This window comes from Haplochromis burtoni, unplaced genomic scaffold (genome assembly GCF_018398535.1).
Source record: "Haplochromis burtoni strain Fernald_Lab_line unplaced genomic scaffold, NCSU_Asbu1 Contig_36, whole genome shotgun sequence".
NCBI lineage: Eukaryota > Metazoa > Chordata > Actinopteri > Cichliformes > Cichlidae > Haplochromis > Haplochromis burtoni.
Window position 1 is genome coordinate 2,710,390 of NW_024582397.1, and position 23,995 is coordinate 2,734,384.

At 39.4% G+C, this 23,995-nt stretch overlaps 1 protein-coding gene across 3 annotated transcripts in view; it reads right to left on the bottom strand.

Annotated features, from left to right (window-relative positions):
• treh (trehalase (brush-border membrane glycoprotein)) overlaps window positions 1-23,995 on the bottom strand; it is a 52,548-nt gene that overhangs the window by 26,000 nt on the left and 2,553 nt on the right. The window contains exons 8-15 of one of the 3 annotated variants that reach the window (XM_005936808.2): window positions 23,763-23,885; window positions 23,609-23,658; window positions 22,980-23,180; window positions 22,673-22,890; window positions 22,050-22,161; window positions 20,432-20,544; window positions 20,286-20,339; window positions 16,461-19,956 (exon numbers count right to left, since the gene is read on the bottom strand). In XM_005936808.2, coding sequence (XP_005936870.1) covers window positions 19,870-19,956; window positions 20,286-20,339; window positions 20,432-20,544; window positions 22,050-22,161; window positions 22,673-22,890; window positions 22,980-23,180; window positions 23,609-23,658; window positions 23,763-23,885 — 958 coding nt within the window. In that variant the 3' untranslated portion in view covers window positions 16,461-19,869. Of the gene's footprint in view, window positions 1-16,460; window positions 19,957-20,285; window positions 20,340-20,431; window positions 20,545-22,049; window positions 22,162-22,672; window positions 22,891-22,979; window positions 23,181-23,608; window positions 23,659-23,762; window positions 23,886-23,995 lie in introns of those variants that run through there. The other 2 variants (XM_005936809.2, XM_042219693.1) reach the window with 2 other exon arrangements.

Below are 23,995 nucleotides of genomic sequence, written 5' to 3' on the forward strand. Positions count from 1 at the left end.
AGGGCTTATTATCCGAGATCTTACACTGTCACTGTAATTATCTTTAAGAGAAACTCTGTCAAAAGCTTTTACCCCCTGTGTAGTCACATCTGAATATGAATCCAGCAGGGCAAGAATGCACTAAAACATCATTTTAATGCATTTAGTTACTGTGCAATTCTAGAATATTTCTTTTGTCGGAGACCTCATAGTGTTATAGTCTCATCATATGCAGAGTAAAAGTGACACTATATGGCCCAAAGAATGTTGGTGTGGGTGTGTGTGTGTGTTTCCTAACCTTTAATTATTTTATCCCTTGCAGAATTTGTAAGTTTGCTCACTTAGAAAGAAATGAACAGTCTAATTGTTATGGTAGTTTCTTTTTAATGAAGAGAAAGAATATCGCCCACAAATCGTGAAAAAACACATTACATATAATTTATAAACTGATATCCATGTCATTAAGTGAAATAAGTATTTGATTCCCTACAACTCAGTAAGAATTTTGGCTCGCACAGACTGGCTGGCTGCCCATGTGGGACATAGCTAACAATCAGTATTGCTCCTGATTTCATCTCATTAAAGCACACAGAAGCAATTTCTTCTTTTCTGACCTCTCTACCGCCATGGGCAAGACCGAGAAGCTGCCAAAGGACATCACTGATAAAATTGTAGACCTGCTCAATCCACATTGGCTTAAATGGGGGTAGAAGATCCTCAATAAGAAGCTTAGTGAGAAGACAACTGCTGGAGCAATAGAAGAAAATGCAAGAAATATAAGATGACCATGCTCAATCCCCACAGTCAAGCACAGAGGTGGAAATATTATGCTTTGGGGCTGTTTTTCTGCTAAGAGTATGTGACCACCAAGTACTAAACCATGTTTTTCAAATACTTAATTCACTCAATGACATGCAAATCAATTTAATTTATTTCCTGGATTTTTGGTTGATATTCAGTTTCTCTTCAATTAAAAAAAAAAAGAAACAGCCATAACAAATAGACTGTTCATTTCTTTGTAAGTGAGCAAACTTACAAATTAAACACTGGGTCAAATGATTATTTCTCCCACTGTATCTTAACAGCTAGTTTCTCATGCCATTAGATATTCATTCTCCCAACAAGACTGATTGTAGCTGATTGTTGACATTGATATTAACAGTTGTGTTCAGTTCTGGCATCAAGTGAAACATTTCGACTGCAAATGGATGACTCACCATCTACATTTGCTGCAGAGACCATTGTTGACTCCTGGGGTTTAATTGCAATTTAATTAGTTTAACGTTAGACATTCAATGTATCCAGTACACTGGTTTATTATCAAATATATTATAAAGGCATAGCTGCTAACAAGCAACAGCTCATATGAAATTAAAGCACATTATCATGCTAAATGGCTAAACTAAAATCCAGAAACTACAAACATTATGACTATTGCTTATTTGTAGGCTGCACTATAGTATCTCCTTCTTTGGGATTTCTTAGCAGTTCTCTGAAAAGCCTTCAGTGGAGTGTACTAACAGCAACTTCAAAGATTATATATATCTCATATTTTCATCATTCGCTCCCTTTAAAGTCCTCCTTAAAGTCCTCAGTGATCACTCTCTATCATGTCTTATAGACCTTTATAGTACATTATTATCCTGAAGGAGCACTTTGCTGTAAGAGTGTAGGCTTACTTGTGGTGAAGTATAATGGGAGACCGAGCCCTTAGCAGGTAATCTCCTGACCTGTGGAACTAGCTCACAGTTTGTGACACAGACAGTTTTGCTGCTGTTTTGACAGTTTTATAGAAAGTGTATCATGAACCTGCAGCAGCAAAATTAGGGACAGGTCAAGGTCACTGTAACCCTGAGACTACAGCTGTTTCTCTGTTCATGTATTTCTATGCCATTTTTACATGCCATTAACTTTATGTCAATCATCGTCCTTAGTTTTTTCATCGGTTGTTTTTTTCCTCTCATTTTATTCCTCCTTTTTCCACCTCGCGTTCCTCTAATTGTTACAGATGGCCACTCGCCCCAAGCCTATTATATGTGATGTTTGTGCTCTTAAAAGAGTTTTTTCCCTTCACATAGTGGTTAAAGGGGGAATTGTCGATTTCCATGTACAATGCAATGTTGTGGTCTTACAATATAAAGTGCTTTGAGATGTCAACTTAATCTGATTTATGGCTAAAAATTGCACTAAACAACCATTTAGTCCCAAATAACAGCTATACCTAAAAAAATAAATAAATAAAAGCAAGAACACAGAATACAGTGCATCAGTGCCAGATATCCAGAAGCATAGGCAAGAGGTGAAAAGCATCATCGCTATTTTCAGACGCAATCCTGAAGGTTTGATGAATCAGTGCAGCGCCTTGTGTCTTTTACTGAACATGCACACAAAAACAAGGATCCTTGTGAACAATCGAATGCTGCAACAATAAACTAGCTCTTTGTCTTTGCCATAGTTTGGGCTGTAAAACGTCCAGACCTTCATATGGATAGAATCTGTTGTAATGGACATCATTACTGTTTAGCTAATAAACTGACATTTTACTGTAAAGTCATTTATAAGCTGAGAAACTGCTTACAGACAGAAAATGTCTAAAAATATCTGATGTTATTAGCGCATTTAATTTGATTTTGCCAACTGTTCTTTCACTGGCACGTTGCCTCTACTGACCTATGAAAAATTTAAAAAGCACAACCACATGCCATGAGCTGTTTGCTTTTGACACTCTGGAGAAAGAGGGTGCTTGTTTTTAGCCACAGTTTGTATTCTTCTGAGCAGGTATGCTATGAGTCATAGTTTGTAGCTTTTACAATGCTGCTGTCTTTGGAAGTGATGCTGTGCACTTTTTTTGCATTTGCTTTATTTTAGAATTTTTTCTTAAATAACAGCCGTGTCACAACTCCTCTGTGGCTGCACTGAGTCAACATTTGCAATTCAGCAGCACATTAAAACAAAGTATGTGAGCCAAATTTGAAAACTGTATTTTCTTTCATCTTTACGAGATTTGTTTAAAGTCACAGACGGCAGGTTGCTTTCTTTAATCAGAGTGTGCGATAAACTCAAAGGAACTGCTAGTGAAGTTGCTGGCTGAATTTTATTTACCTCTCAGCCACTTTGGCTGGTATCCAGCACGGGTTTGGAGGTTATTTTTAATCCAAAAGGTCAAACTTTGCTCTTCAATTTGTGATTCTGAAAGCTGTTTCGGCCTGTGAGCAAAAAAAAAAAAACAAGGTAATTCTTTTTCTTGCCTGTTGTGAATGTTCATGTAAGGTTCAAGTCTAGTTACTCTGAGAAAACTACACCAGGAAAAAGACTAAGAAGTAAAGAGAGCCACAGAGAGACATAATTTCACTCCTCAGCTACCCTTCACATTCCCCACATAAAATGACCACAAGCAAAGATCACAGAGTAAGTCTTTTACCAACAGGAATACTGTAAGAGCACAAATAGTATCGCCCCTCCCCAGTCTCTTCTCCTGGTTAATTTCCTTGGAGCCTGCAGGGCCAGCCAGTAGGGGGATTTGACAGAGGACTTCTGACAATCCTGAGGAGAGCTGACACTGAGAGCACCAGTCTCTCCAACACTTGAGGCCAGATTGGAAGATGCTCAGCATGTAGAGAGCAGATGAGACAACCAGAGGAGCCAGGAGGGCTATCCATGCAGAGCTGGCTAAACTTGAAATGCCCGAGTGTGATACAATGAGCAAACAGTGCCACACAGAGGCTGGAACTAATACTTCAGCCACAGTCTGCAACTATGTGGCCAAAACGGTTTTTAGCTCTGTGTTATTCAGAAATTAGATAGTGATGGTGAATGGATCACCACATATCCAGAATGTGCAGCAGATCGGTATGTGATTTTTTCCCCCTGCATCCGTTTATTAAAATGGAGCTCTGCAGAAGTGTCTTTATCACCCTAATCCAACATCCACGGCGATATATGAGCTCAGTAAGTGTGTTACTTTGCCTAGAAAGGAAGCCCATTTGAAATGCAATAACCAAATGTCAGCCTTGAGCTTACATATTTCAGTCACTTATTGTGACCTTTCTAAGAAAAAATTACATTTAAATTTATATAAAAAGCAACTTCAAACATCCGAAGTGAAATTCAAAGGCAAAAAGGCTCTTTACCCTGTCGTAATTCTCCTCATTGCAATATAAATGGAAGGAAGGAATATGCATCCAGCCATTTGCTGCTATCAAATCACAGATTCATGGGAATACAAGCCACTGTTTGGTACAGATAAATGTGTAGCACTCAAAGAACAGAGCGAGGCAACCTCAAACAACAGCGCCAGGAGATGCTGAGGGTCTCTGGGCAGAAAGAGGAAAATATGTCATTCAAGTTGTTGAGTGTGATGAATTTTTAGTGCGTTATTGAAGGCTGCCAGATCAGAATCTACATGTAACAGAAAGAGCTGTTTTGATACTTGTGAAGGAAGAATGGAGAAAAATCCTGGCAATTATTCGAAGGAACGTTTTTATTATGTGTGTCGCTAAGCTGTGTTCAGGATAAAAATTAATCCAAATAAACAAAGTGAGACCTTCATCAGTCCACCAGCTGTGACACTTCAATTATTAAAATTATTGCCAAGACAAGGACAACTCCATTAAAAATCACCCCAGTATCTAAAAGCACTCAGAATGAGAGACATGTGAATGAGCTTTCTATGAGCACAGCAAACAACAGTCGCCTTTCAGGACAGCACTGTCTGTTTGTTATAAGCAAAAAAAAAAAAAAAAAAAAAAAAAAAAGATTTCAATGATATTTTATTTTTGCGCAGTGGTCAAAGACACCGTAGGGTCACTGGGAGGCCTGTAGGTTTAATTAAGTGGGATCATGCATGTTTAAGCTTAATCACTAGATAAATACTTTATAGTAGAACAAACCACTTTGCAGGTCAGGGTTCAGATATAATTGTCTTTTTATAATATTTCATTGTTTCTCATTTCCATAGGACTCAAAACCTGCTTTAGCTGTATTATCCATCAAGTCTGCATTTCTTTCTCATATTGTCATACACTCACTCCTTATATTCAACTGCTCATTAATGAAAATATCAGCCAATCACATGGCAACATCCCAAAACAATTAGGCGTGCAGACATGCTCAACACAACCTGCTGAATTTCAAACTGTGCATCCAAACTACTACTACTGGGATCTTTCCACACACCCATTTATCGGTTTAACAGAGGGAATAATGTGAATTTAGCAGAGATTCCTTGGTGTTCATACCTTGAGTTTGATGTCAGAGATCTGAGGAGAATAGCCAGATGTTTTGAGTTGATAGGAAGGGAACAGTAACTCAGATAGCCACTCATTACAATCATGGTATGCAGGAGAGCATCTATGAACACTCAACATGTTGAACCTTGTAGCAGATGGGCTACAGTAGCAAACGATCACATGACACCACTCCTGTCAGCTAAAGCCAGGAAGCCGAGGCTGTGATTCGAATGGGCTCACCAAAACTGGACAATAGAAGATGGGAACATGTTGGCTGCTGTGAAGAACAACATGAAAGCCTTGCATGGATCTTGCCTCAGATCAACAGTTCAGTAACACTTTGGGCTCCCTAGTATAAACTGAGCATAATTTAGTATCCAAAGCCTACTCAAGTGCTGATGACCACACCACACCCTTTATAACCACAGAGTCTTCTGATGGCTGCTTCAAACAGGATAATGCACCATGTCACGAGCCTCAGATCATGTTAAACTAGTTTTTTTGTTTGTTTTTGTTTGTTTTTTAAACATGACAATGAGTTCACTGCGCTCAACCGGCCTCCACAGTTACCAGAACTTAATCCAACATAGCATGTTTGGGATGTAGATGGGAGAGACTCGTCACGGATGTGCAGCCAACAAATCTGCAACTTTCTGATGCTCAATTATCTCAATAAGGACAAAAGTGTTGAAGGCAGAAGTCAGATCAAGTATTAACAAAACATTAAAATGAAGCCAAAGGATAAATGAAATGCACTGTTTCTGCCCAAAGTAGCAGCCAGGGATCCAACCACCAACCTTCTAATTAGCAGATGACCTTCTCTGCCTCCAGAGCTACAGCCACTTTACTATTTGAAGTATTCTTTCAAGTCATTTTCTGCACATACATGTAGAATTCATGATAAAAACAAACTCCATGCATTGGGATTACAAAGCCGAGACGCCAAAAGTTTCAAAATGGGTATAGTTTTTAAAATTGCTCTAACATTTCTGAACTTTTTGGCAGAAATCTTTTCTAATAATAGAGAAAATTTGCAATAGATTAAAAGCAATGGTTTGTAATTGTCTATTATAAAACTTCTTTTGTCCTGACCTACAGGAGAATTGTGCAGCTTTGTGCTGAAATGAGGAGCTGATTAAATGATCAGTCACCTAACTGAAGTCGGCTAAATTGGTACTGATGCCAGCTTCTCTGTTTAGATTGAAAGTCTTGAGTGCTGGTTGGACAAAACTAGCCAAGCTTTGTAAGCTAGCTTTTGCATTGACTTAAAGTTTACTGACATCTTTAAGGCTGAAACGGTTAAAACAACTGATATGTAAGAAAAGGGGGGGGGGGAAACAAACGGGGGGAAAAACAGACCTTGGACCTATTTGGATTATGAACAATGAAAATAATGAACAATGATGCAGTAAAGTAACTGTTCTGCTGAAAGAAAACCTGCACTGGGAAACTGCATTAAACACGTGTTCACAGGTGTTTGCTCACTTTTGGCTACTTATCTATAAATGTGTTGTTACTTTACCGCTAAATTACTGTCATCACCATTAATGGGGAAATAACAGGCGTGATAATGAAACCGCATTAGAATAGTCTAATACATTTTGCTCTAATTGTGATGATTTCCAGTGAATCGAATTTAATTCCTAATTTAGCCAGAAACCTCCTGGATTCCCCTCCAGGATCCCTCATGGGGCTCTCTGGATCCCACTCAGGGAGCAGCTGCTCTACCTGTGTAGCAACTCTTTCTCTGCACCCCTTCCTCCTCCCTGCTAATCTGTGACACTCACTTATTCATATTCTAACCTGATTAAAAGCTGAGCTTGTTTCACATTCGGGTAGCAGTTAGTCTTGCTCTAAACCCCCTTGAGGTTGTGTCCCTCCTCTTTCTTTCCCTCTTCGGATTCTGTACATTCACACCTGGCTTGAAGGTGAGGTAGCTGAAAAGATAGCCAAATAACGATGTGTGGGAGTGAGAATGTGTCCAGGGCAGCCCTGGCTGCTGTTCCTTCGACTAATGGTGGCCATGTCCAGCCACTGATTAATTAAACATCCCTTGGGGTCATGGAGTCATGGAAGGCGATGTAATTTATCATCTGGCCCATGTCTAATGGAGTGTGGCCTACTGCAGAGTCTCTCATTAAGAGTGATAAACTCAGTAGCTGCATCCAAGGCCTCTTCGCAATTCAGCGAGGCCAGAAAGGAACAATACGGGGACGTGTCTTCTCCAAGAGCTGCCTCTATTTTGTCCTGGAAACCAAACGGGTGCGATTGTAATCGCCTGACTTTCACCTTGAACTGAGTGCTCTGCCCACTTGAGGAGGATTTAGAATATGCTGCAGATGGTTTGGGGAAATGTTTTGCCTTCAGTCTCCATTGTCAGTCAATGTAAGAGATCATTCGAGCCCTAAATCCCCCATTAGAAACAATCCTACCATGGGAGCAATATCTGTAAATCCCAAATTGTCAGTACCCATGTTCTTTGATGCAATTTGAGTTTGGCTTTCATGATGCGTGGATAGACAGTGTACTGCCCGCAGATTTTGAGTAGCCCAGAGGTGTCATATATATTTAAAGCCATTTGTCCTGCAACACAATAAAACTCCAAGTAATTTGTTAATTATCAGTAGTCTATAGTCTGTGTTGTTCACAAAAATCACATTTGCATGTAGTCATTGCTGCTGTTTTTAGCAAACGACATATGATGCATCTAAATACTGTGTACAAATAATATATACGTATTTTAGTTATTTATATTAATCACTGTGTATTTTATACTCTGGTGCTTTGGCAGTGCATTTATAGTGCAATGCTACTTTATTTAAACTGTAACAAGGTCACAACAGATGATAGTTTGCATGCATGATGCATGTGAACTATAATCAGTGTTGGTCAAGTTACTTGAAGTAATCAGTAACTAATTACTTATTACTTCCCCAAAAAAGTAATCCCGTTACTTTACTGATTACTTATTTTCAAAGGTAATTAATTACTTAGTTACTTTTTAAAAACCCGATTTACAACCTGAAGAGGTGATAAAGCGATAGATCTTTCAGCCCAATTCTACTTTTTCTACATAATCATACAAAATGTAATCAAATGGAAAAGTCTTTGTTTAACTTGTTTTATTAGTTTTAATCTTTTAACTTTATGCATGAAGCAAAAATGTAATTATATGCACCATTCTCTGACTTGAATAAATTAGTTTAACATTGAAACCTATTTTCTGCACATTCCAGCACATAAAATAAAATATTTTTTGTGTTTACACTCACTCTTTCAAATAGATGCAAGTAAAACACAGCAGAAAATAAATAAAGTCAAAGACTCAGCGGTCCTTTTGCTCTATTTTCACCTGTAAAGCAGGACTGCGGTAGGCGGAGGTTTACCCTGGTGCAGGTGTGCCGCGGTCAGTGGAAGAATCCGCGAGTTTCTCTGTGAATTTCCCATTATGTCGTAGCTACTCGGTGCTTGCTTGAAAGTTTAGGGGTTTTTTTCGCTGTAAAAAGAAGTTTTCTTCCCACGCACGATGGACGCTAATGTTTTTGTCACTTTCTATGGAATCAAACTCAAAGTAAGGTCAGTACTTCCACGCTTTAAACGCTGCACGCTCATACTCTCTCCCACAATCGATATATGATCCATTGTTGATCTGCACACAGCTGTTGTCACTAACGGTGCACTCGCGAGACATTCTCGCCAAAAAAAAAAAAAATCACGGTTTTAGTAATGCAGTAACGCAGCGTTCCTACGGGAAAGTAACGGTAATCTAATTACCGTTTTTGCAATAGTAATCCTTACTTTACTCGTTACTTGAAAAAAGTAATCAGATTACAGCCCATCTCTGACTAATGATACAGTAATCATTACACATATACAGACTAATCTTTTCTAATAGTGAAATAAACATTTTTCTATCTGCTGTTTACTAATATTTTAGTTTTTAAACTTAGTTTTAGTTGATTTTGGATTCCTGTTCCTGACTGATCCTCTTTGTATCAAAGTTGTGAATCATACATGGATCCTATGAAGTTGCAGTGTAATAAACTGAAACAGCTAGAAGCAGGAAACAACAACTTCAGCTCCTGTTAGCATTTTGATAGATCAGGATTAGGAAACATTCATTGTTGTCTCATTTATAAATTCTTACTGACAGGTGTGTGTGCGCGCCTCTGGAAACTCGCACACCTAAACTTTAGTTTTTGCTCTTCACTGTTCATAGACCAGTGTTGGTGCTGACACATGGACAGAGGGCTCATGCTCGGAATTTGCCCTGCTTGGGAAAAATAAAGCATGCTCTTTTTCTGGCCACTCTTTGAGACAGGCCTGATTACAGACTTGTTTTGTTTTTTTACTTTGAATTGATCAAAACTGAAGCACAGACTTCTTGGACCAGTTATCGGCGTGGAGTTTAATTCAATAAACGCTCTAAAAAGTAAATTTTAATGACTCAAATTAGGCGAGGTGAAGCCAAGCAGACAGTCAGCAGCTACATATATCAGCACAGCTGTTACATCCCTTAATTTTTCAACACTGGAGATTTCTGCTTCATACACAGTAGACAATATGAACACAAATCCTGAATCCACATGTGTCCCATCTGCACAAATATGCACCAGTTTAATGCCTCCCAAGACCAACCTGCTTCTAATATCAAAAAAAGCTAAACACTGCCAAGAATCAACAAGTTTTAATGCAGTCCTTCCAATATGCATAAAAAAATAAATTAATTAAAAAAAAAAAAAAACTGTCCTGACTGCCCCTGTCACACTTTTTCTGTAGCTAATACATTTTGCTAATTGGCGTTCAACCTAACCTTGGTGCCCATTTCTAAGGCGCTCACATTATCCTGTTGACAACCTGTATTTAGGTGCTGTCTCAAAAAAAAAAAAAAAAAAAAAAAGGTCTCTCTCACTGCGGCTCGTCTTCTGCCTAAGCGGCCGCGTGCAGTTCCATAACCACAATCGGTCCGTTTTTCCCGAGACTGAGATTTACGGGCCCCGAGAAGCTGTCTAACTCGATTAGCGACAGCTGATTCTGAAAATCCGTCAGCTGATTAAATTTGCGCGCACTGATCTGATGCTAGTCATAGACATTTTTCCTTCACTTTTCAAATCCTGGCTCATTTATTGTAACATAATGAAAATTAAACTTGATACTTCAAAAGAGATGAACTGGGACCAATATTGTGAAACTATTACAAGAAACGAGACTTTGAACTCTGTATAATTATGTGATGTGAGGGAAAAGCTCACTCTGGATGGGCGGTTTTCCCAGGTTGGACTTGTGTGGTTTAGTAAAATATGAACTACTGAGAATATCTATTCCACTGAGAATTTTACTTTGTTAAGCAATTAAGAGATTCACAGTGTCAGCAGTGGTAAACTAATTAATAGGCTTGAGTTTCCACTCCGCCTCTTCATGTCTTCTCAGATCTAACTGGCCTCTAATGAAACTAATTACTTTGTTGTTGTTTTGAAGGGTCAAAAACCAAAAACCATTTGCGTTTATTGTACATTTGAAAGTACTGAGCAACACACACACCCTCGCTAACATTGTCTGAATTGTGTAGTACAGCCTGTGATCAGTTCTTCCCGTTTTGCTCTCATTGGTAAATTCAGCAACGTGACCCGAGAGGCATGCCACTGCTCACCGCCTGCCATTTTCCCCGGCTTCTCCCGCTGAGCAGCGTAGGCGTGACTCAAACGATCTTCCCCCTGCTAGGCAGAGAACAACCATGAGGCCCCGCAGCTACACTCCTGCTGGAATATCAGAGCATCTGTCCCCCCTGCGGCTTGCCTTTCAAACAGCATAAGGCCATCTTCTCCCAGCACCAGCATTTTTCAAAGGCAGAGCCAACGCTTGGGGAATATATTATCATTGCATCCTAAGCCCATCTGGTAGAACAACACCTGGGACAACGTTTGCACCGATTCTCGAGCCCACACCCACAGAGAAATGCTTGCCTCAAACACTAACACAGAATCTTTGCCATCGCATGCTATTAATTATTAAAAGTCATTTTTGCTCACCTCCTTTCTGCTGACTTTTTAAATTGACAAGATGACATCTGATAAGAATATAGCTTTTTTTTCTAAATCTGCATCTGCATATCAGATATTAAAGTAGATGAAATGAACCGAGGGCTATTTCCTTGTGGACAAGACAAAAAGAGAAAAAAAATCACCAAGATGCAGCAGTGAATGGCACGCTGGGGTATAATATATCATAAGACCCAGCAAATTTTCCATTTAGAATAGATGACAGTCAAACACAATAAAAGCTGTGAAGCTCCAATATTTCCTTAAAATGAAATCCTCTTTTCTTTCCCTCCTGAAGGCTGTTCTGGAAGGATTTGCTGATTACATGGTTCACACGGCTTTGACAAAAGAGGAAATTGGTTTCTTTTTATTATTCCTTTCCAATGGGACGTAACAGGTCTCCAGTGGACAAATATGGTCTTGACCTGACCTTCGTGAATATTCAGATGGTGCGCATTCCTAATAAGGGGATAGGAAAGGGAGAGAGTGGCAAAAAGAGCCTCCTTTGTTTTGTTTATGCAGAGAGAATGAATTGGCTTCATCATCAAATACAGAATTTGCCAATGTGTGCATGTTAATCACAGGATGACACAGCTTGCACTCGACTACAGATATCTAGTTTGTTCATAAACAGGTACAATAGAAAGAGAGAAGCAACTGCATACTGATTAACACGACTGGAACGGGTATTACAATGTGCAGCCTAAGACAAAAAATAAGGGATGTGTACACCGGTATGCTGTATGCTCATGTGTTGGAATCATAAATCAGATGGTAGCAATCCAGACTAAATCAGAAGGACCACTTTTGATTTGCATGTTTAGACATAAAAATCTGTGCAAATAATTGGTCCTGTTTGCTCTCCCCGTTCCTGCTATTTACTCTCAACCAATGAGATTTTGTCAAACCTGCTGCCAACCAGCTCCGATTTTTCTCTGACAGATCTACGCTGCAGTTCTGTGACTCACATCCACCACCTCCTGTGCTCATAATGAGCCAAAGTGGAATTGAGCTCCAGGAGCTGCTCAGCATGCCTCTCAGGAGGTTTTGCTCTGGGTCCATCCGACCCTCGTGAAAAGAACACCACCACTACGAGGATCGTCTTAGGTCACCGAAGGGTCATTTCAGTTATCCCACACCACACTCACACATGAGTTTTAATTTAATAGGAAATTCTACACACACGATTGTGTTTTTAGTATTTTTCTGCGTGTTTTAAAATGAATATTCCTTCAGTGCATGTGACTGCAAACTTAAAGCTTTCTTAATAATCCGTATTCAACTTTGGCACAAGCTTCATACTTTCAAAATGGTTCCATTTGACTTCCAAAAAAAAAACATAGTAACCTAAAACTGACATTTGCATATTTGACTTATCAGCGACAAAATACTTGCTGCTGCACAGGAAGACATGCTGAGTTTCTGAATTTGTTCTGACACTTGTTTTTTCTTCCTTTTCCACTCTTCCTGCTGTTTTTATCCACTGTTGTCTCATTAAAGGCTCACTTTTTCAGTTCAACAGACTATCAAAACTTTAGTTCTTGGTTCCGTAGTGTGTTTATGGTGCATCACACCCTACTCCAGCTTTTGGGAAATTTTCAGTTTTTTGGTAAGTGATGAAAATGACAAGGAGGCTCCTTCCTACAACAAATTCAATGGAAGGCCAATTAATGGTATACTATTGTTATTATCAATGATGAAGTTCCAGATTAGAGAACTTCCAAGTGAAAAAGTCAGTCATCAATTAGGTGAATAGTAATGACCATGTTTGGGAGAACCTGGCAGAACCTCTGATCCCATTATCTCACTTTCACAATCTCCAAGAAACTGTTTTTATGTAACGTAGAAATAATGTGCGTGTCATGTATCAGTAAATAAAAATGAATCACTTAGTTGTGAGTCAGGACCTGTAGAAACTAGATTTGAACATATGCTGTGTCAGAATGTGAAGATTACTATTATTCATGGTGTAAATTGACGTGTTTAATCAACATTGTCAGCATGATTTCAGATGAATTAATTTCAACAGAATGTTATTTTCAGGTTGTAGCTTGAAAGTGTAAACATCAATCAGTCAGTCAAAACTGTCTCTCTTCAAAGTTCAGCTGCAAATTTGAAGTATTTGCTGTTCTATCAACTTTATTTACTGAATCTAAACATCTCAGTTCAAATGTTTTAAAAGGATCCAGACTATCACTGCAGACTGCTAAAAATGGAATAACAATGCATTAATTAAGTATAATCTATCCCCGACTATCATCAAGCCCTAAATCTTATGTTTGAAAATTCTTCTAGTTAACAGAGCCTTCGCCCATGTCTGCTGCTGTATGTTTAATGCTTATTTATTTGAGAGCATAGTCAAATGGTCAGGGGCAGAGTGCGGACTCAGACTCCTGCTGTGACCTGTAGGTCACGTGCTCAACCAGGTGAGCTACAGCAGCGTCTCACAGATGCTTATGCTTTTAAAAGAAATGCATTAATGTCATTCCCTAAAAGAAACAGTGATTCCTTTTGTTTTCCCATTTAAGAGCATCAATTCCACATACAGAACTTGACACAAAATGGTCAAAAAATAAATTGCCTGGGGCACTGAGTGGGAATATCTCATCTAATAACCCATATGTTATATAGTTTAATAATAAACCTCTTCATTTGGTAACTTTATGAAGTGTGCATTAGTGTTCAAATGATTTCCCAGGATGTGCAAGTCTTATGAAGGTGCATCTTACTTTAATTAATCCATTTTGGTGGTAATTAGTTATGAACTGTACAGTGGTTTCACTTCTATTAGCAAGGGCTTTGATAATAACTCAACTGCATGTGATAATTAATAACAGGCAATTGAAGAAAAACCACTGCTTAAACCCTGACGATAATGTCTAACTGGTAGCTCAGGTGCAGTGGGCTTTGCAAATTTTGTTGATATTTTTTAAGTAGGACCAGTTCACCTCAATAATCATAACATACTTTGTGCTTAAAATATACATGTAGTATTCTAATTTTGCCACACAGATTCATTTGGAAGTGTCATGTTTGTAGTTTAATTACTGGAGTGTCTACTGTGAATTTATGCATGCTTGCAAGTGCTATATACCAGATATACGTTCAGTAATACTCCAGTGAGCATATGTATGCTGAAGGAACACTTGGTGCTAAGAAAAAACATAAGGGAATCTGAAGTAACACAGTAGGTGCCAGAAGCTCAGTTTTTCCTCCACTTCCACTGAGCTGAGATCATGAATTGTGAGCATTCTCTGATTACTGAAACGCATACTGTATATGCTTTAAAAGAAGCACAATCACTTATCATTATTCATTGCTGATTGACATATAATTTAGAATCAAATCTTCTTTAATAATACTTATCCAGACTGTGCTCAGTCTAAATTTCAATGTATAAAATCAATCAAAAACGGGAAAGTAGAGTAGTGTGAAGCTTTATTGCTGGTTTAATACGTCTTTTTAAATACACGTGTGAAATGTCTTTTTGCTCTTATTACTTTGGCATTTATCTCTGGGAGACAGACAGGGTGAATATTGACTGCGTGTGGAATAATAGCTTGCAAAGCACAAAATCTGGGCTATTCAAATATGTCTCCCCTGCAGTTGCAGACTCATGGGCTTCACTAAATCCTCCTCCCAATAATTTAATTTCCTTCCTTCTCTTCCTCCACTGCCCATGTGTCCGCACTACTTCGACCCTTCCTCGTCTGTGGAGTTTGAACCCTGGCATCCCCCTCCCCCTCAGGATGTTACACCGTATGCCACTCTATACCTTCTACCTTTAGTGCTGCAATGAAATTAATATTTCACCGGCGTTTCCTCAGCCATTTTTCTTGCTGACGAATTGGAGGTAGAAAGAAAGTTTCCAACTGGCCACAGCACAATAAATATGTAAGTATTTCCCTTGGAAGTCTTCCAATTGGGAGCTCCTTATGTACACTGTCAAGCACGAGCTTTGCTGCCATTTCTCCCTTTCCCCGTCTTACTTTCATTCCTCATCTATCCATCTATCCCTCCCATCTCATCTGCTGCACCATCTGTGCAGCTGTAATAAGCAGAGCTCCTCATGTGCTCTCTTTCACTCCCTTGATTTCCATTCCCTCCTGATTCTGGCTCACCCCCCTCTCCAGGCATGGCTCCCCTGCTTGGCTGTTTGACTGACTTGTTTGCATCCCGCGATGGCGCTACCATGCAGTCAAACCCACTGTGTACAAAAAAAAGACTCAGCTTGTGTTGTCACACAGTACCTTCTGCAGTCACGCAGCCCCAGTTAGCGCAACACTGCTTTCATCTCCGGGTGAAAGTATTCTGAAAGCAGAAATGTGATGACCTTACACCCTTACCACGTACAAAATGCACGATCACTCTCAACTCCATCAAAACAAAAGCGTCTCCCTCTCAGAGTGAAGAGCATGCAGTCCAAATCGAACAATTCAAGTCCTCAACGACAGCAGACTATTGATCTGAGCCAGTAATCACACTGACACCTCACTCAGCTGGGTGATGGAAAAATGAGCATGATGGGAAAAGATTCTATATGCTTATGGAGTGTGGGATTAGATATTTTTTTCCTACTATAAGTTCCGGATAAAAATGGTCAGTTAGGAGGTAAGGACTCTGTGCCACTCTACAAATACTGAGAAGCTTTTGTGGGGTCCATATTGATTGTATGGCTACCAGAATCAAAGGGCATAGCTGAGTAAACAAGGCATCCACTACAGCAAAGAGCTCTACTACCTCACAGTGGCACATTGGGACAAAGGTCCTAAGTGTTTTGGATAGGAGAGAAGGAGGGAGGGAGGGAGTATCCAACAGAAAAGAAATGCATTTATCCTTCTGAGATGTCTAGAAAGTTACTGGAAAAAGGAAGCAGTTAAAGCACAAACACAAGCTGTGCTTTAAGAGTTCACCAAGTCCTTCCACGAATTTATCAAAAATCTGTTTGTGTACAGTTCTATTTTATAACCAAATTTTCCAAATTCATAAGATTTTTTTTTACTGACTTTTCTTTAAATTCAAGCAGGATTTTCTTACCCATTTTAAATATGCGAAACTCAGTTACATGCTTCTGTACGCCCATCTCTTTAGCTACATCTGGATCAACATGCAGTGACAGATGTGGAGCTGTTTGCTTGTGTTGCCAGCTTTGCTGATTAAATCCATTCTAACCACACCCACACAACACTGGAGACATCGCTGAATATTTTTTTTGTACCAGTAAGTTATTTGTGCATATTTAGTTTAGATATTAATTCGACACTTTAAAATAAAGTTTTTAAACAGCCTATAAAATGTTGGCCAGTTGGCTGTAGTTCTAGATGTGGCCGTAAACGTAACCGGTTGTAAGTAAACCAGAATATATCTGCAGCTGCACTAACAACAAATGTGTGTGAGAGCCAACAAGAAGCCTTTTATTAAAAAAATTTATGGAATTCACAAGGAAGGTCAAATTATTTTGAGCTCTCACTTGTTGAAAAATTTCTCACTAGATTGAACGCTGCAGATGAGCCAAGACGTTAAAGTCTCCCACTAGAAGCTCTTCGACTGTTAGACTGAATTTTAAAATCTCATGCAGGAGAAATTCTATAGAAACGATTCTTCAAGAGTTATTGATTATAAAAAGTCAGATAGCCGGACAGTACAGAATCAATATTACTAAGCTGTCCCTTCTCTATCTGTATAATGCCTCCAATGTAGCCAATCTTTCCAGTTTAGAGGTCAAGGAGTTGCTTTCCTCTATAAACAGTTTAGCTACCAAGATGGAGACAACATTTCTTGTGGAGGCCGCAGTCATAATTAAGGTAATATTACACAGAAAGACAGGCGTGATCCCTCAAATTAGTGATTGATTAGAGCATGTTGAATAGGAGTCAGTGGTGGCCAAGGAACCACGTCTGGCTCTTTGATTCACCATCAGAGGACAGACAGCCTCCCTCCCAGCACATCTCCACTGTGGGTCTTCACAGATTGCAGGGATGTAAGTAGGTAGGGTGGGGATTATCCTGGCAGAGCAAAGCAGGGTTCTGCAGCACAGAGTGGCACCATGAGGACTCAGTGGATAACGTGCAGTCTGTGATGTGTGCTGTAGAGGCTAGTGAAAGCTGAGCCAGGAGGCAGCACTGAAGCATGGGCTTCCATTCAAAGCCACGCAGACACATCTACCTCTATTGTCTGCCATGCCTACCTATTTTATCCCCCCACCTTTGCTGCCATTTGATAAGATTTCACACATTTTTGCATATCACCCTGCATCTTATTCTCATTATGGAAATCGGGGGCTGCTTCTGTGCCACTAGTACTATTAACATATCCAAGGCCAGAGGTGCACAGAGTAGAGAAGATTAATGGGATTACATGTGGAATTTAAAATAAAATAAAAAAAATAATCCCCAAATCCATCACATGGCTTTAAGTGCACCTTTTCTGCATCAGGTAAAAACATCACAAAAATGTATCAGATTGATAAAAAAAATAATAGAAAAATGTGAACTTTAAGCAAAGTTAGTATGCTGCTTTTGTACACAGGGGTTGTTACTGGATGACTGCTGACAAGAAGACACTCTGACCTTTGCTTCCAAAACAACATGTAATCCAGTTGTCACCAGTACTTTACAATTCATGCACCACCCAACGAGTGGGCTTCTTAAAATAATGTCCTCAGGTACTTGTAATTAAATGCACATGCTTGTGTGCACACAAACGCACCGCCTTGTCACCTCATTGCCGCTTTACTGCCGGACGACTTTTTTCCACACTTTAGAGCTCGATCTCATTAACTGAGCACAACCCATTTCTGCTAAAACAGCATGATAATGTGGGAGTTATCAAATAGAGCAGGTTCTACTTGAGTTACTGCTGTCAGCAAGGGCTGAAAACACAATGACTGCTGCCTGCTGCTTAAACATCTCTAAACACAGCACACAAGGCTGCCACTGTATGAGTTATATGTATATAAAAAATAAAATAAAAAAAAAGAAGCTGCCAGCTATATGCCTTGTAGATTGAGACCCACAATAGGACATTACTACAGTGTGATCTTTGGGGTTGCACGGACTACTGCACCTATTGGCCTTTTGCCTATTTAAATTGCAGTCAATCTGTTGTGTTCACTCATGCTAAAGAGAGGGATGCAGTGAAATCCCTGCTTAGGGCTCACATCTTCACACCAAAGGAGGATGCAATTTCTTCTTAAAAAGGCAAATTTCTCATTACTTTTTTGACAACCATTTGAATATCTATATAGACTTAATTTCATGCTTGACCAGGATGTCACCATAGATGTAGGCATAAATGGCAAAAACAGAAAGAGTTCCTTTGTACAATCAGACCTAGGAAAAAAGGGTTGATTTGTCTTTGTTTCTTCTTCAATTATTGACAGTTTTTGTTTGAAGTTATATTCAGCAGAGTACAATGCCTCTGCAGGGTTTAAGATTTTTTTATTGTCTAAACGAGGCCAAATTTAAAGCCTCATAACCCATGATGACTAAATGATTTTAATGTAAAATATTTAACAGTACTGTGGTTCTTCTAGCAAAATACAGCAAAACAGTTCAGAAAACAAAGGAAAAGTGCATTCTTTTAGATTGTCATATAAAGAAACAATTAACAGACCATTGGGTTTTTTCCCCACTGCAAGAGACATTTAATTAGTTCTCTAAATAGTAGCTCGCATTGTTAGCGATGCATTCTCGTGTTCCCATGGTGGATTTAAATAGCCTTTTAAATGCACCAGGGATACACTGAATACAATGCATGTATGTAATTCCACTGCTTTCTGTTTTTTTGTCTTGCTTTGTTGGCATATTCACTTTTACTGTGCATATTCAAAAAGGAGCAAAGGTCATTCTAACATTCAGTTATTTTTCTAATGCACAGCTGGTAGATGTGTAGGAAAATGTATTCCCCCACACTTTAATAACACATCTATTAAAACAAAAAAAACCCCAACATTTAGCCCCCCAATCATGCATTTATAATTCCATATATTAAAACTGTCATCTAACATTTATCGGGTGCCTTGTAAAAAAAAAAATGTAAAAAAAAAAAATGAATTAAAGCATTGTGATGGTTTAAAAATATTTAGTGCAAGCAGACCACATTTTATTTCTCACATGGACTCATTTCCATTCCAACTTCAGTTTACATGCAAATAAAGGGGCTCTGTGGGAGTTGAGCTACAGTACAGCAATAAACTCTATAACTGAATTAGGTGAAAAAGCCGTTTGTAATGTCAGTTCAATATCTAAGACAAGTTAATGTTGTAATCTAAGCAGCAGCGAGCAACAGCCTGCATCGCTGGAGAGAGGCCAGAAATGCCAAAATGTTCTGCGGCTTCTGATAACACCATGCATCACTTAGCTCTGAGGTTACATACTAAAATATTCAGCAACGTAATCCTTAGTTACAATAAATCATAGCTGGTTCCTTGCAAGTTATCGGGATTGTAAAATGTCTAGAAGGCGTGCAATATGCGCTTAAGTCTCATTGTCAATTTGCGTTTAAAGTCTGTCAGTAGCAGGAGTGAAACCAGGAATAATAAAAATCCAACGGGTCCTTCTGACACCTCCGACTCACTCAAGCATGATCCTAGCTAAGATGACCAGGGGCAGCAGGAGGCCAGATCAGACGCGTCTCCCTCCTGAGGTGAGAGTCGCCCCATATTGGTCTAGGAGCTGCAGCGCCACGCCATTGGTCCAACCAAACCCCAGCTGCAGAACAGGGCAACACAGCACAGCATGAGGGGTATTTATATATTCACTAAACCAGCAAACTACAACAGAATAAATACAGGAAATGCAGCCATTGCTTTTCTTAGTATTCCCATCTCATAAACTAAAGTAAAACTGGATGACAACGATTTTCTATCAAAACAATGTTACAAAGAAGAGGAGGAGTGAGAGTGTGTGCATGAGCATGTAAATGTGTTCAAGTTAAACAGGAGAGAAGAGGAATTTTCTGGGCTTTGCATGGAATTAGAAAGACTTGCGTGACTATAAGCACATTAGTTTTACACTGTCAACACATGAAAGGGAAATACCTGAACTTCATATTCTCCTCCACCACCAGGTTTTCCATCTCCGTTCACATCGTACTGTCAGGAGGAAGAAAATTGCACATTCTGAGCCAGCTGTGTTATCACACTGCAACATGAGCTCCAAAGTGCTGAAGCCTTCAAAAACTCACCTTTTCAAACATGGCTTCATACTTAATGTATGCCAGCCAGTTTGTCTTGATCCAGCGCTGGGCCAAATCGAATGCGAGTTTTTTAGCATCCTCTGAAGGTAGCTTGGAAAAACCTGGGTTTTTAAAACATTTAAAAACTATTTAAGCTGCTCAAAGCAGAAATCTGTTAAATGTTTGTAATGTTTCATCTTTATGTTGCCAGCTAATGTCGAATTAAACGATAGCTACATTTACATGCAGACTAATATTCTGGAGGTAAACAGCATATTCAGATTCGATACTATGAATCAGGCCTCACTTCTAAATTAGCCTTTTTCTGATTAAGCCACATGGGATGTGTTGACTTTAGTACCATCTTTTGGACATTGTTTGCATCTCAGGTGGGATTTTTACTAGAATTAGCAGGGAAAAGTAAAATACAGTGTCATTTTTATACCATTATCCCCCTTGATGATTGGTTATACATGGCTTTGTTTTTGTTTAATTAATGCACTGAGGTAATTCAACAGTAATGCCAACAATTAAAGGGAGTAGACAAATCAAGGAAAGGTTTATAACCCAGTAGTGCAGCTGTCTTTACCGGTCCCATCAGACACCTGATTTCAATGCTGCCGAGAAAGCATTTCAGGTGATGAAGACTTATATATACACATATAAATACATATATGAATGACAGAGAGAGACCCAAAGGAAGGACATTTTGCACACCGTGTCTGATGTGCATAAAAACACTCAATTATAACCAAACATTTATTGCACTGAATTTAGTCAACAGGCTACAAGCAGCCATTATTATTTCTATTACCAACACAGTTTGTTCTCAAGGAGGCTCGATCACTAAAGCCACTGCACAATAAGTCATTAAAAAAAACAAACACCTGAATTTTTTCTTCTTGTCTAAGAAATACTAGTACATTATGAAACTGGTCTTAAGAAAAATAGGTGTAATTTTAACAACAGATCTCAGTTTTTCCATATTCAGTCTTCACAAAGAGACGCCGCTATCATAAATCAGACACGGGTCAGGACGGCTCGGCTTCTCAGTTCAGCCATCTCGCTTCAGTGTGGTATGGAAGGTTATTGGTTATGACTTTGAGCAAGAAGACGGTAAAACTAAGGATGACTCAGACCTCTAGCTTGGATGATTTTAACAGCACAGACACCTCTAATGACATGAATCATTTTTAACCACTTTTAGCAAAATGTGTCTTCCTCCCCATCCCCTCCAAAAAACAGGAAAAAAAAAAACCCAAGCCACCCTATACTGCAGTTTGCACACTTTCCAAGGTCATCCTCCAGGTCTAATTGGACCATTTGGATGGCACACCTTTGCCATGTGTTCAACTGTTTACTGAAAATTGCCTAAATCAGCTGAGGACACTTATAATCCAAAGCTACAGATGAGCCGCTGAGCAGACCTGATGAGAATGTTTTATCGGTTACAGATAATCAATAGTCCTAGAAACTGTATTGTAGAAATCCACTGTGCAGAGCTGAGCCTATGTTTAGAATTTGCTGTTCATTTTAAGAAAGAATTACCCACTGACAATAGAACAGGATGTTCTGTTAAGTGCTGAATCATCACTGTGGGTTGGCAGATGAAGTTCATGGTACCTACCATCGATAAGCATGTGCTGCAGAGGTGGCCACGCATTAGGATAGTCCCACTGCTGCCCAGACTCTTTCAGTGATGTTGGAACTCCATTGGGAAACTGGAGAGCTCCACTCCCCTGCACAGACATTACAAAGCAAGAGTGTGCATAGATGAAAGCTCTGTAGTGCGTTTGTGCCATCTGCTGGTGTGGCTGAGCATGATTTATAAAAGCACGTTGCATCCTGCTGGAAGTTGGCTTCTGAAAAAGAGTTCATGGCTAAAAATCTAAATGTCTCTGCTCCCTCAGCGACTGTCAAGAAGCTCATGAGCCGAGTATTTAAATGCTCAGTTTGCCATCAGAGGAGGGGACTAGTCATGTTGGACATCTGCTTGACATTTTTACAAATGTAATGGGATAAATATATTTTAAAGGGGTCTTTCACACAAATGGCATGATGGGGTCATATAAAACCATCTCTTTCTGGTTTTATATGTCAGTTCTTTGATAACAGCAACAACAAAATTATTCAAGGGCTAATAGTTTCAGTTTCTTGTGGAAACTAATTTGAGGTAAATGTGTATCTTTTCTAGTTTTGATGAACAAAACAGGCAAAATGATCTATTCTTCCAGGAAAATATCAACCAACCTTCAGATACTGTACCGCCTTCTCTCCCATCTCAGGCTGAGAATAGCACTGTGCCCAAATTGGTCCCAGGTTGGAGGGATAAAACTCAAAGTTTTTGGAGCGTGTCATCAGGTTGTAGTCAAACCAGGCTCCCCTCTCAGCATCCCAAAGCACAGATTCTATCGCCTCCAGCCTCCTCGCTGCAGCCTGGTCGTATACTGCAGCTGAGTCACTATCACCTGTCAGGAAGTAACACATCACCGTTATGTAACACCAGTTAGGAATTAAAAGCCACGCACAAGTTAGTTTCAAGGTTAAAAAGGCTCACCGAGCAGCCGATGAAACGACGCAAGAGTTTTCTCATTGCGGCACAGCAAAGCGTTGAGGTCAGCGGGCAGGATCTGACTGGTGCGCGTGTCTCTCAGGGTGCCACTGTTGTCGCCGCCATCAGCTATATACCAGCGGGAAGTAAAGTCCCAACCAGACTCTGCACCCGTTTTCAGATCCATCCACAGCTGCTCTTTCTTGCCTGAGGGAAAGAAAAAGAAAACACTAGTAGAGCCACAACAAATCAGCATCTAAACTGTGGTACTTACTCGTTAAATATGCAGCCTCATGTTGAGCCATGTTTGTTTTCTAGCACTTTTGTCAGAAGCTTTGGTGATTAAAAAAAAAAAAAACTTGTCAAAGGAGGAGAAAGTAACTTAGTCTTAAATATACAGCTCCAGTATTTTCCCTTCAAACAGGTTCTCTTTTAAGTGTGGTAAAGTTGTTCAGTGAATGAATGGGTTTTAACATTAAATATTCATTACTCGGGTACTTTCAGAGCAAATTTGTTTTGCACAGATGATCCTCGAGTCTCTGGGAATATAATATTATCCCTTTTCCCACTTTCTCAACTGGAATAAAATGACCATCAGAGTGCAATACATCCCATGAACACTAATAGGCCATTACCATCAGTGAGTCCCTCAGCTAATTCCAGATCGTCCAGATAAGATTCAGGCCTAGAAAGACAGACATGGTTGTTGTAGGTGAGGACATGGAGTATAGTCCCACAACCTAAATATCCATTTGTTATTTATACCAAGTAAATTTCCTTTAAACATACCTGGGCAAGCCCGCCTCTACATAATACCGGTTCAGTACATGCTGCTTCCCATTTAATTCTAGATCCACAGAACGGTTCTCCATCCAGAATTGGTACTCCACCTCCAGAACTGGTAAAGCCGCTCTAAACCGATTGTAAAGACAGCAGGAGGTGCTTTTTAATTCACAGTACTTTCACATTGCTTAATATCCTTAAACACAAAACTTAAAGTGTCACATTCTAATTAAGTATGG